The sequence below is a fragment of the Mesoplodon densirostris genome, chromosome 10 (genome assembly GCF_025265405.1).
Source record: "Mesoplodon densirostris isolate mMesDen1 chromosome 10, mMesDen1 primary haplotype, whole genome shotgun sequence".
NCBI classification, from domain to species: domain Eukaryota; kingdom Metazoa; phylum Chordata; class Mammalia; order Artiodactyla; family Ziphiidae; genus Mesoplodon; species Mesoplodon densirostris.
In genome coordinates this window covers 106,298,867-106,312,786 of record NC_082670.1, presented here as the reverse complement: position 1 = coordinate 106,312,786, position 13,920 = coordinate 106,298,867, and the positions used below count along the sequence as shown (strand labels likewise).

General features: G+C 53.3%; 1 protein-coding gene across 1 annotated transcript in view; it reads left to right on the top strand.

Annotated features, from left to right (window-relative positions):
• The first annotated feature begins 1,560 nt into the window (after positions 1 to 1,560).
• FGD5 (FYVE, RhoGEF and PH domain containing 5) overlaps positions 1,561 to 13,920 on the top strand; it is a 115,821-nt gene continuing 103,461 nt past the window's right edge. Inside the window, exons 1-2 of the mRNA XM_060110327.1 lie at positions 1,561 to 1,573; positions 9,981 to 12,669. Of these exons, the coding sequence (XP_059966310.1) occupies positions 1,561 to 1,573; positions 9,981 to 12,669 (2,702 nt within the window). The remainder of the gene's footprint in view (positions 1,574 to 9,980; positions 12,670 to 13,920) is intronic.

Here is a 13,920-nt window from a genome sequence, read left to right as displayed (position 1 = left end):
TGGCTGCCAGTTATAGATGAGAGACATGACCCTTGCCCTCATCTTTCAATGGCTGATGGAAGGAAGCCCTTGGTATGGCTTTCAAAGCATGCCTCACCCCAACCTTCTGTGCCTCTTATCAGATGTTGCCACCCTCCATTTCCCTGCCTTGCCAAACCACTCACTGGCTCTTCCATCAGGCCATGCCTTTTCACACGTCTAAGTCTCTGCCCAAGCTACTCCCTCCACCTGAAAGGCCTTTTTTTTTTTTTTTTTTTGCTGGTACCCTCTCCACTCAGGGGCCACCTCTTGAGTTCCCACAAGCTCCTGTCCCCATCCCAGCACTTGTCCGGGGAAGCAGAACTGCCTATGTTTGCGTGGCCAATCCAACGGGTGCTCAAGGGTGAAGGCTTGAGTCATCCGTGTCACCCAGCATCAGGCCTGGGCCCAGCGAGGTGCTGGCTGGTGAGCGCTGAGTGGACAAAGGCTCCTCATCTACCAGGTCTCCCTTTCAATGTCACCTCCTCAGGGAGACCTTCCTTGATCACCTGTTCTCTACTCCAGAGGTTCTCAAACTAGCTTGCATCGGAAGGACCTGAAGGATTTGTTAAACACGGGATTTCTGATTCAGTTAAGTCTGGGGCGGGCCCTGAGGATTTGCATTTTTAAAAATTACTCTGCCCCACGACCCTGGTTTATCTCCCTCAAGGCACCCATCACCCTCTGAAACGATGTTTATTGCTTATTTGTCTTGTGTCTCCACTGACATCCCATTTAAGCTCCACTAGGGCAAGAATTTGGGGCTGTCTTGTTCTGCGCTCAGCACGGTGCTGGGCCCAGGACTCAATGAACGCCCGAGGTTGAAAATAAAGTGATAGACGGTCCGCTGGGCAAAGGGACCAGGAAGTCCCCAGAAACCCAACTCGCCAGCTTCACCCCGCCCCTCCCATCCTAATGCCTTGAACCTCGCGCAGCTTCCCGAGTCCCCACGGCCATGGCCTCTTTAAATATGCGCGGGGACGCCTCGCCCCTCGGCTCCCTCGATCTCTGACAGAGCAGAAAGGGGAGAAAAAAAAAAAAAAAGGCTTCCTCTCCGGGAGCGGGAGGAAACGTCTAGGAGGGGGCGGAGGGGCAGCGGCGGCAGCGGCCGCACGGGCAGCAGCGCGGCGGCCAGAGCGCAGCGTGCGCGGAGCTGGGAGCTGGGAGCCGGGAGCGGACGCAACACCGCGCGCTGTCCCGGCCGCTGCCCCCGGCCCCGCCCCCGGAGGCTCGCGCCCTGCGCCCCCCTGGCCCTGCGCGCCGCGCGGAGTCCTGAGTGAACGCGACGCCGCGCGCCCCGCGTTCGCGCCCCTTCCCCTCCCTGCCCCCCGCCCAGCCCCGCCCCGCCCAGCCCCGGAGGCTCGCACCCCCCAAGCCCCCACTTGCCCTGCGCGCTGCACGAAGTCCGGCGCGCGCCGGGGGCGGGGCAGGCGCCAGGGGGTGCGGGCCCCGCGGGGCGGCCATGGAGTGAGGCGGCGCGCGGACTCGTGCTCGGAAGGACGGACGCACCGACGGGCGGCCCCTGGCTCCGCGCGCTGGAAGATGAACAGAGCAGGTAGGAGGCTCCGCGCGACCTCAGGCGCCGAGGGACGCGCGCGAGGGGCCCCCGCCAGGCGCTCCAAGTTGTAGCCCGCGGGGCGCCGGGAGCGAGCTGCCGAGAAACCCCCGACCTTCCCACTCTGCTCTGGCTCTCGGCCGAGGTATGGGCGGGTCACGAGTGCCCTCGCCGAGGAGGACGAGAACATCGGGGCCGCTGCCCCTGTCCGAGACGCCCAGCCTCGGGGACGCACCCTCGGTCTCGGCGAGGCCGCACCCTGGCCACGTACGGCCGTATCCCGCTCCCACCGCGGTCCCGGTATTGAGGGTCCCCTCGCAGCGGGGAATGACGCGCCCTTCGCAAAGGCGACTTGGTCGCGCCCCTAAATCCTCACTCCTGCTCCTCGGGGTCCCCTTCAGGCCCTCGCTGGCCCCTCCTGGCCCACGGGAACCGTCTGAGGTCTTCACCACTGCGGGGTCTATTCCTGGTCCCTCGCTACTCCGAGGCGCGCCCTTTGCGGATTCTTGCTCCCTTCTCTCTTCTAGACGCCCAGACTTGGAGCTCGCTCTCCGAAGGAACTAAAAAGCCCTAAATTATCACACACACACCCGCAGCGCACCCCAACCTCCTGCAGTGCCGTGGCTCGGGGCCTTCTTTGTGCCTCCCCCCGGGGTCCGAACGCCTAGGGGACGCCAAGGCTGAGCCGCACTCCAGGCGTTCCCTCCCAAGCCCTTGCTTCTCTGCCCTCCAAATCTGCCTTTGCTAGGCCAGGGATTCCGTGAAATCCAGAATGCGTTTGACAGTAGATAGTGATTCCTCCAGAGGAGTGCCATTTAACAGGTTTATTAACTGAGAGTCAGAGATGGGCGGTGCCTGGAACCCAGTTCTCGGGTTCCTGACTCCTCCGCGGGGAGGGCCGAAAGTTCCCTCCTAGAGGCGAGTTTGCAAGGCAGCAGCCCCAGCTGACTTCATTTGCCTGACAAGGAGCGATTACTGCTCTTTTCATATTTTTCTCTTAGAATTTAGCAGAAGGCAGCTCCCTCTCCGACCAACACCCTTGTCCGAATCCGTACTCCAAAACACACATCCCTGAAGAAACAGGAAGCCACCATTTTGGCTGTCTTAGAACCATATCCTGCTGCCCTGAGTATGTGTAAAAAGTGTGTGTTTGTGTGTGTGTGTTGTGGGCTTTTTCTTTTTAAAATCTTTTTGATGAAAAAAGTCATTGTCTTAGGAGTGAGGTGCAGATGGGAGACGTTTGGCTGGATTGATCTGACAAAGGAGAGACTTGGGGGCCTGGGAGTGTGGTAGCCGCCGCCCTGTGTCCAGGCCCTGTTTTGCTGGGCGTGTACGCACCTGGACAGTGAGTGCGTGTGGGTCGTAGGGTAGGGGGTGGGAGTGGGAGCAGGGATTCCCCTTTTGAGGAGTGGAAAAGGCTGGGGCAGGGTCTCAGCGCCCAGCCAGCCACTCCTTGTAGGAAGGAGGTGGACTGCTGCCTGATCTGGCACAGCCTGGACAGAGCCAGGCTAGCTCTTTCCTACACTCCTAATAAAACTCGCTTAAAACAATGGTGAGAGCCAGTCCAGTATTCCCACGTTTCCCTGCATGAGGCTTGGGCAAGCCCTCCCTTCTCTGAGAATCTGGGGGATGGAGTGAGCCGGAATACACGTAAAGGTAGGTTTGGTCCCAGGAAATCTGCCATCCAGCCATTTGCCTCCAGCATAAACCTGGTTACTTTTTCAGTGTGACGGCAGCCCTAGACCTCATATAATGATTTCTGCCAGGCTCTGAAGTTCCCGATCATGCAGCATAGTGGTTCATAGACACCATGGGACTGAATCTCGTAACCACCATCCTCTTAGTTATTGTGACACAGCCAGTGTGTGGCAGAGCTGGGGTTGGAGTCCAGGTCTGTCTGAGCCGGGGACCCATGCTCTTCCCGCTCTGTCATGGATCACTGGACTAGCCTAACAGCAGCCTAATTAGAAATCATCAGGCTTCGCTGGGACATTCCAGCAGGCGCCCAGCAATGCAAGTTAAATTAAGATGCAATTGGAAGGTGAAATTGGAAGATAATTACTCTTGGAACATACGGTTATGAGAGTTCCAGGGGGAGTATGGTGAACTGCAGTTGAAACAGACACAGGGGCTGAAGATGGGAATGTCAGGGGACGTCATCAGAAAAGCAGTGAGTTTAAAAGGCTGTCGTCGGCCAGAGCAAACAGAAGGCACTTACTGACTGGTTGGTGCCGTCCCCTCACTCTGCACATGTGGAAGCTGAGGCTCAAAGAGGGGAGGGGACTTGCCCAAGGTCTCCCCTTCAGTTGAAGGCAGAGCCAGGAGTGGAGATCAGAGCTCCAACTCCCAGTCCAGTGCCCCTCTCAGTACCTCTTCTGATTTAAACTCCGCAGAGCTGGCAGGGGAACAGCAACATGGATGTGTGAGTGGCAGATATTTAATTAAAATAGAGAAAATATAAACTGGTACCAGGAGGCTGGTTGGGGATGATTTCTATCACCAGAAGCTCTTAAAAATCTCTTCCTCCTGTCACTGTGACTCCCCACCCCCAGTTAACTCTTGGCCTCTTGGCTCAAAGGGTATATCTGCATTCGAGTCATCCTCAGGTGTAGCAAATTGCCAGGAGGTTTTGGGAGTTGGTACCTCAGGGTGGGGAGGGTGTGCCCCCCCAGGCTCTGTGTTACAGAGAGAGAGAGAGAAGGTTCATGCAGCAGCCGGAGGGACTCAGGAGGCAGCAGAGGATCCAGCAGTTCCATCCATGCTGGGTTCTGGACAGGCAGAAAGTTAAGCTCAGCCCAGAGGAGGAAACCCCTGCTCTGATTTTTCTGTAATTGCCCCATCCCTGCCATTCTCTAAAGCTCAGCCAAACTGGACTCTTTACTCCCAAAGGACTTGCATCTAACTGCCTCTGGGCCTCTGCACATTCTGTTCCTTCTGCCTGGAACACCCAACCTCTTGTTTTAAAATGTTTTTAATTTAATTTTTATTTTATATTGGAGTATAGTTGATTTACAGTGTTGTGTTAGTTTCAGGTGTACAGCAAGGCAGTTCAGTTATACATATATATATGTATCTATTCTTTTTCAGATTCTTTTCCCATATAGGTTATTGCAGAATAATGAGTAGAGTTCCCTGTGCTATACAGTAGGTCCTTGTTGATTATATATTTTATATATAGTAGTGTGTATATGCTAATCCCAAACTCCTGATTTTTCTTTCCCCCACCTTTCCCCTTTAGTAACCTTAAGTTTGTTTTCTAAGTCTGTGAGTCTGTTTCTGTTTTGTAAATAAGTTCATCTGTATCATGTTTTTTAGATTCCACATATAAGTGATATCATACAATGTTTGTCTTTCCCTGTCCTACTTACTTCACTTGGTATGATCATGTCTAGGTCCATCCATGTTGCTGCAAATGGCATTATTTCATTCTTTTTCATGGCTGAGTAATAGTCCATTGTATACATGTACCACATCTTCTTTATCCACTCCCCTGTCGATGGACATTTTGGTTGCTTCCATGTCTTGGCTATTGTAAATAGTGCTGCAGTGAACGTTGGGGTGCGTGTATCTTCTCGAATTAGGTTTTCTCTGGATATATGCCGAGGAAGTGGGATTGCTGGATCATATCCAACCTCTTTTTTGATTATTAAAATCCTCCCTGTCCTTCAGCATGCACCCTGGTGCTATCTGTCCCCTGGGTCTTCTCTGGGCAGAACTGGTCTGAGACCCTTGTACTGAGGGCAGGGGCTCTGTGTGGTTCCTCTTTGTGAGGGAAGCAGGGAGGGAGCAGACCTGGAAGCTCTCACGCTCTTCATTTTCTCTCCTCCCTCTTCTGTCTCTCTTGCTGGCTCCTTCTCATAACCTTTGGGCCACTGGGTCTCCCTCCTGGGCCCTGCTGTTGTCTCTGCCCCCGCTCAGTCACTTGGTGGGCTCACCCGGCTCATGCCTTAATCCCATCTCTGTGATGGCTGCCTCCAGGCCTCTCCCGGGAACCCAGGCTGGTCCATCCGAGAGCCCACTGACAGTTCTTCTCGGGGCTATGATAGTCAACTCAGATGTTACACGTGCCAATCGAAATTCTGGTTTCCTCCCCTGGCACCTGCAGCCTTCCCCAGTTCAGTTGGTAACAAATTCACTTTTCCAGTTGCTGTGACTCAAAACCTTTGTGTTGTCCTTGATTATTCTTTCTCTTACACCCCAAATCCAAACTGTCTGTAAATCCCACCAGCTCTACCCTCATATTTGGAATCTGACCTTTTCTTTCTTTCTTTCTTTTTTTTTTTACCACTTCCACTGCTACAAACTGGTCCAGGCCTCCATCTTCTCTGGCCTGGATTATCGCAGACGCCTCCTCCCTGCTCTCCCTCCTTCCATCCTCACCACTTCTGGTTCCTTCATCACACTAGCTGGAGAGTGCATGGCCTTCTGCTCAAGGCTAAGCAGCATCTACACTGTCTTTGTTTTGTTTATTGATGTATCTGAAGAGGCTAGATGAGTGTCTGGCAAATAGTAGGTGCTCGATAAATATCTATTTAATGGAATTGGATTAAAGAAAACTGGATAGGAGCGAAGGAAAGCCAATCATTCATTTTATGATCACAGTTAGTCCTTCTAACTCAGGCTTAGGTGAGTTTCTCACCTGGTTAGCGGTCCCTGGTCTCTCTGAGGCCTGGTCTCCCTGGCCTCAGTTTTCCTGAGTTTTGCCTTTCTCTGCTGGGAGCCCTGAGTCTGCACCGTAGAAGAAATGCTCAGTGGCAGAAAGGTGGAGGCAGAGGTTCAAGGGACTGGACCAGGAAGCAAGAAACCCCCATTCTGGGACTTCCCTGGTGGTCCAGTGGTTAGGACTCCACGCTCCCAGTGCAGGGGGCCTGGGTTTGATCCCTGGTCGGGAACTAGATCCCACATGCCGCAACTAAAGATCCCGCATGCCACAAAGAAGATCTTGCATGCTGCAACTAAGATGCGGCGCAACCAAATAAATATATATTTTAAAAATCCTATTAAAAAAAAAACCAAAAAAAACCCCATTCTACTGGGGCCCTGCGCTGGACTCGCTGAGTATTCCAGGCCAGTCACCCGCCCTTTCTGTGCCTCAGTTTCCTCATCTTTCAATGAGGGTTCAGACGAGGCCTTTCTGACTCTGGCATCCTTTGATCTCAGAGGGGATGTGGATGAAACGCCCTGAGCTCTAGAGCTGGGAGCAGGGCATGGACACTGTGTACCTGTCACTCCTTAGGGGCTCCTGTTGGGAAGGCATTTTCTTTCAGGATCACGCCTCAGACACCCACTGTAACCTTTTCTGAGGAGACGGCGCCCACAGATCAATAGCTTGATTGGATGAAGGATGGGGTGGCGGGTGGGAGCGATGCAGCCTAGGTGATGGTCATTTTTCATGACCTCTGTCAGGTCTCGTGGTGTCCATGTGAAATACCACCTGTTAAGGATGAGAAGTGAGAGTCCCCACCCCCAAAGAATAATTTCATGCCAATGCCTGACACCTGATGTTGAGAGTGTGAAGCTCGTATTACATCATTTATCTGTGTAGAGCAAGACTTATACCAGGGGAAGATGTGGGGTAGGGAAAGACTGACTTTATTAGAACAATAATAGCTACTGCTTATTGAGAACACCTGTCCATGCAAAGTCCTGCTAATATATATCTTTTAATCTTCATAACAACCTCTTCGTAGTAGGTGTTACTGTTGAACCCATTTTACAGATGAGGAATCTGAGAGTCAGTTTCATAGCTTATAAGTGGCAACGGCGGAATTTGAACCCAGATCACCAGGCTCCAAAGGCTTATTATTACCCTGTTACTCCACATTGACAGGTAGCTCTTTAAGCTCCAAATATTCGAGTTTTTTTTTAAACTAAATTGGACAGAAATTTTTCTAAATTAGGATATATTTGATTGCGTATGGAAACAAGAAGTTGGAAAGTCACTTCTTTTATCTTGAAGACTCTGGGTTATTATCCGGATGCCAGTGGCTGGCCTGGGTGTTGGTGCGGATGAATGTAGGTGTGGGTTAGGGTGTTGATGCAGTGGTTGCTTTAGCCTTTAAAGTCTTGACAGCTGTGCCTCTTCTCTCCATTTCTTGCTGTTCGCGACCACATCTTACAACTGGCAGTGTTGCTGCTCTCACTGCACCTCCACCCCCTGCTAATTAGCTGTGTCCTGGGAAACCATACAACTGAGTTCATTAGATTTATGAGCAATGTACGGAGGCTCTGGAATCAGGCCTTTCCAGGAACAGAGTGCAGGCTTTATAACCCTATATTATTGCTGTCCTGGGCCTTTTTTATTTCCTTTGGTGCTCCTCAGCTGAATTTTGCGTAGCTGTGCCAGTTTGGGGGAGATGATATTGACTTTGGCCTCAGATATACTGAAATTGAGAGGCCAGTGGGACAGCCCCATGGAGATGGGTTAAAATCAGTTAGAACTGTGCTAGCTGGCACCATAGCCACCACCCTCGCGTGGCTACTGAGCACTTGCAGTGTGGCTGGTCTGAATCGTGATGTGCTGCAAGTGTGAAGTATACCTTAGATTTCGAGGGCTTAGCACAAACAAGAGTGTCAGATATCTTGTTAATAACTTTTGTGTATTGATCACATGTTGATCCAAACATGATTCATTGATTACATGATAATGTCCAAAATGATAATATTTGGGATATACTGAGGTGTAAAATGTACTGTTAAAATTAATTTCACCTGTTTCTTTTTGACTCTTTAATGTGGCTATGAGAAAACTAAAAGTTACGTGTGTGATGATAAATGGGGCTCACATTATATTTGTCAGACAGCCCTGGATCAGAGATGACCAGGGTTAGATGCTGCAAGGATTGAGCTGAGAGTCAAACGTGTGGGGAGGAGGAGAGTTTGCTGACAGACCTCCAGGCCCTCTGCTCAGTGTTCCTTCTGTCACAAGCCGGGCTGGCATGCTGAGGCTGCTTTGTATCACACCCAAGGCTTAGTGGGGATGGAACTGGGAGTTGAGACTGGACTGAAAGGGGGACCTGTACATCCTAAACCTGGGCAGTGAACAGCCAGGCAGTGCTTTTGAAGCGAAGTTGGCCGGATGGAGTTGCATTTCATGAAAATCTGCATTCCTCACCCTGCCTGCAGTGTGGACAGGGGCTGGAGGCACGGCAGGAGGTGTGAAGGCATGGGCTGGCTGTGGCAGGACAGGTGCTGAACTTGGAAGTGGGCGACTCCTCCCTTGACTCTTCCGCTTGTCCAGGTCCCTCCAATCCTGCAAAAGTGAGCTGAAATTTCACCTCCTCCGAGAGGTCTTCCCTAGCCGTGGCAACTCTTGCTTCCCTAATTCCTGTCACATGTGTATGCTGTGCTACATCTTTTATTCTGCCGTGGCTGATAGATCCTGAACATCCACAGGGGATAAGGCCTTTTGCAAATATCCACGTTGGAAAATACTATATAATTTCTCCTGTGAAATTTGGAGTCAGGGCAATTAGCTGGAAACCAGTCTTGAAGCATGTAGAATTCAGAGGTGACCCTCAGAAGAATCATATGCCACCATCCCAAGCCTGTGGTGTCCCATTCTGGAGGGAGGGAGATATTCAGTCATCATATTCCAAGGGTCTGTGGCTCAGTCCCCCAATTGTTCTGTTAGTCTTGTCTCCCTAATTCAATTGTGAGTCCTCAGCAGAGGTGTTCTTCTCTTCTTGGCCCTAGAAGCCTCTACCATCTACAGTGCTGCGTATATAGACAGAAGAATGAATGAATGGTGGAATGACTGTGTGCTCCATGAGGGCAGCAGGGATCTGACTGTTAGGACCAGCATTGTCTCATGGGCCCGTGCACATCGAAAGCATTTACTGCATCGTTGTTGAGTGGATGAGTGCAACGACGTGGACACCTTCATTTGAGGAGCACAGGGTGTCATTCAGTTGGGTTCTGTTAGCTGGGCTGTGCATAGAAGAAAGATCTCTTCACCCTGTTTACAGAATGAATCTTTATTGGAAGGTCAAGGGATTTTTTTTTTTTTTTTTTTTTTTTTTTTTTTTGCAGTATGCGGGCCTCTCACTGTTGTGGCCTCCCCCGTTGCGGAGCACAGGCTCCGGACGCGCAGGCTCAGCGGCCATGGCTCACGGGCCCAGCCGCTCCGCGGCATATGGGATCCTCCCAGACCGGGGCACGAACCCGTATCCCCTGCATCGGCAGGCGGACTCTCAACCACTTGCGCCACCAGGGAGGCCCCGGTCAAGGGATTTTAAAGATGTTGGTGGAGGGTGTAAACCTGACAGAACGTGATAGATTGGGTTCATGTGGGTTGGGAAACCATCTTCAGTGTTCTCTTGTGAATGGTAAGTAGGAGACTCTCGAGTGGAAGGAAATAATGGTAACTGTACCTTTTCTCTCTCCTTTTCTTATTTTCATCTTTTAGATTCACCCAAACCACCAGTTGCTCCCAAGCCGAAGGCTGCCAGTCCCCTCACGCCAGTGACGGCACCCAAATTCCCCTCGTCACCCCGGCCTGAGAGTCTTCACAGTCCCAACTCCATGTCCAGGGGGCCGAAACCCCCCATCGCCCCGAAGCCCAGGCTGGCTACCCCCAGTGAGTGGAGGGCCAGCATCTACATGATCAACAGCTTGAACAAATGCAGCAATGGGAAGCTGCCCTGCGTAGACAGGGGGCTCTACGACGAGCACCGGTCCACCCCGGAATGCTCTGAGCCCGAGGCAGACGAGGATTACATCGTGGCCCCCGGGGCTCCCCCAGCAGAGGACGGACCCAGAGATGGGGACTCCGTGGAGAATGCAGTCACGGTGCCTCCGGAGGCCGGCGGCGGGGAGGAGTGCCAGGAGAGAGGCGAGGAGTGTGAGCAGGAAGGGGCGGCAGCTGCAGAGGACTGGGCAGCCCCGGCTGAAGCGGTGCTGGGTGCAGAGGACGATGGAGGCGTCACCCCCACTCCTGAGAACATGGAGGTGGAGGACTGTGCTTATGGCCCGGGGGCAGAGGAGCAGAAGTTCACAAGTGAGGAGGAGGAGGAGGAGCAGGTGGAAGAACACGGCGTGTACATCCTGGAGGACGGGGGTCCTGGGGATGGAGAGGCGGTCCTTCCAAGCGATACCATTCTAACTCACCTCGATGCAGAGGACCCAGCAGCTCGTGGTGAGGAGCCCGGGCCGCCTGTGACACCCGGGGAGTCAGAGGAGGACGGTGAGGAAGGCGGCACCAACACAGAACTGGAGGCACCAGACGAGCGTGTGGGCTCTGACGGGCCCGCTGAGCGGGACGCTGCCGATGGCGGCGAGGAGCCCCCAGAGAACGAGGGGTTGGCCCCCGGTGTCCCAGAGGCGGAGGCGGCCACAGACAGCCCTGACATCTCCCAGGAGGCGTGTGAAGATGCCCCAGGAGGTGGCGGCCAGGATGGTCAGGATGAGCCAGCTGACCCGAAAGAGAAAACTGACCCAGAAGAAACACCAGTGGTCACCCAGGAGGCGGGAGGGGACCCTCAAGAAGGTGAGGACCCTGTGCAGGATGAAGGAGCTGAGGAGAGCTGCCAGATCATTCCTTTCGAGAGGGACTGTGTGGACGACTTTGTGGCTCCACTCTCAGGACGGCCCTACGAGTTCTTCCCAAGCGAGAGCACCTCCTTCTGTAGCGACAGCTGCTCTCCTTACTCCGAGTCAGCGCAAAGCTTAGAGGCAGAGCAGGAGCCGCGGTCGGGGGAACGTGCGCAGCAGGACCCCGTGGCTGGGCCTGGATGTGGCCGGCGTAGCTCCCTGCAGGGCGGCGCCGGGGAGGGACCCTCTGTCCCTGACGTGGTGGTCATGCCAGAGGAGGAGGATGCCGCGGACGACGCGCTTGCCAACCCGTATGAGATGGGAGCTGGCCTGGCGTGCGAGGCGGACCCTGGGGAGGGGGAGAAGCCCGAGGCACAGGCTGCCTCAGACTCCGCGAGTGGCTGTGGATTGAAGGAAGAGGTGAGCTCTGATGCGGAGGGTGGCCTGGTCCCCATCGACAGGAAGAATGTCATCACGAGGGCCCGGCCCCACTCCGGGAAGATGGCTGGCTGTGTCCCAGAAACTGTCCCGGAAGAAACGGGACCGGAAGCTGGCTCATCAGCCATTGGCATTGGGGGTGCCACCAAGGAGGCGAGGAAGGCGGTCCTGTCACTGGAGGGGAAGCCGCTGGACGTCAGCAGGGCCTTGCCAGCAAAGCCCAGAGCCTTCACTCTGTACCCACGATCGTTCTCCGTGGAAGGCCGAGAGATCCCCGTGTCCCTGTGCCGGGAGCCCGAGGCGTGTGGCCTAGACGGCCACGGGATCAAGAGGAAGGACGACAACCTCTCTCTGCCCTGCATGATTGGCTCCTCTGGCAGCTTCTCTCAGAGGGGCCACCTCCCATCCAGCGGCACCTCCACCCCGTCTTCCGTGGTGGACATCCCTCCCCCTTTTGACCTGGCCTGCATCACCAAGAAGCCCATCACGAAGAGCTCCCCCTCGCTCCTGGTGGAGAGTGAGCCCCCGGACAAGCACTCCAAGAAGAAGAAGCCGTCCTTTAAGCGCTTCCTGGCACTGACGTTTAAGAAGAAGACGGAGAGCAAGGTGCACGTGGACGTCAACGTGTCTTCGTCCAGGTCCTCCTCGGAGTCCAGCTACCATGGGCCGGCCCGGCTCCTGGAGATGGACCGGAGGAGCCTCAGCAACTCCCCGCAGCTCAAAGCGAGGACCGGCAAGCTCCGGGCTTGCGACTCGCCCTCCTCCCTCATCTTCTACAGGGACGGCAAGAGGAAGGGCGTCCCCTTCAGCAGGACGGTGTCCAGGGTGGAGTCCTTCGAGGACCGCTCCCGGCCTCCCTTTCTGCCCCTGCCCCTGACCAAGCCGCGCTCCATCTCGTTCCCCAACGCCGACACTTCGGACTACGAGAACATCCCGGCCATGAACTCGGACTATGAAAATATCCAGATTCCACCTCGGAGGCCCCCAAGGGCCGGGACGTTTACGAAGCTGTTTGAAGATCAGAGCAGAGCCCTGTCCACAGCAAACGAGAATGACGGCTACGTGGACATGAGCAGCTTCAACGCCTTCGAGAGCAAACAGCAGAATGCAGACCAGGAGGCAGAAAGGTACCGTGAAATGACATTTCCTTTGCTGTTCGCCAGGTGTAACTATCCGAGAGGCAGGCTTAGGCGTAGGGGACAGAACGGACTTGCTTTTTAGCCTCAGGCTCTGTTTCTCTCTAGCTTTGTGACTTGGGGTGAGTGGCTTCAGTTACTTCATCTGGGAAATGGATTTGTACTACCTCTAGGCAGAGTGTTTGAAAAGGTGAGAGTACCTAAGCTGTTTGAAAGTATTGGCTCAGATGCCAAATATAGTGCCCATGTGAGTGTATGTATTTCTGTTATTTGGGGTACATTTCTCACCTCCGAGGTAGATGGCTTTACTAGTCCCTTCTGGGAAAGTCACCAAAAGAGAAGGTTCTGGAATCTTGTCAAACTAAATATCTTTCACCATCAGGAAAATACCCTAAATTGAGACTGAGACCTTTTTATTGTGTCAATATGTACTCTGTTCAAAGGAACTAGAAAAGACAATTTATTTAAATTGTTTAAAGAGCTAAGGGTGCCCTGAGCTAAATTTCTGAATACAGGTCTTTAAGAGGTACGTCCAATCTGATTTTTTTTTTTTTTTTGGACTCAGTCACCTTGGAAGTGAGCGTGAAACACTGCAATTACTGACAACGGTGGCGGTTTTCTGACCCCACCTTCCCGAGACTGACTGAACGTCCTATTGATCATCCCAGGTGGATAATTGCCAAATCTTGCTGTTTTTTATGCACCATGGATGCAACTTAAAGGCACTGCGATTCAGCCTCAACCATTTACACGCTTGGGGGCACCTGATCTGAATTAATGAAAAGTCAGAATGCTGGTGATTTTAAAGGAAACCCTGATTCTTTCCCCTCGTGTGCAGTAACTCACCCCAGTCCGGTACAGCTGTTGTTGCTCGGAATTCCCAGGGGACCTGCAGTAATGAATAGATAAGAATGATTTGCAATTAGCATTAGCTCTCTCTGGAGTGTAGACACTAGAAATGATTGTGTGGTTTATTCTCCTGAATTTTTCATGTGGTTCCCCACCCTGGCTCCATCTTCTCCCTGCCCCAAGTCTGGGTAAGGCTATGAATTGGTCCTTCCTAGGTTTGTTTGCCAGAGCAAAGGTAGACATCAGTGCCGCCAGAGGGATCCAGTTTAATTTGGAGAATGTGGATGTGTGTGAACTTTAAGAGGGTGGGAGACGGAGAGCAGACAAGTTCATTGCGTTAATAGTTATCAGCGGGGTTTGACAAGACCCAACCCTAGCTGAACGCCTCCAGCA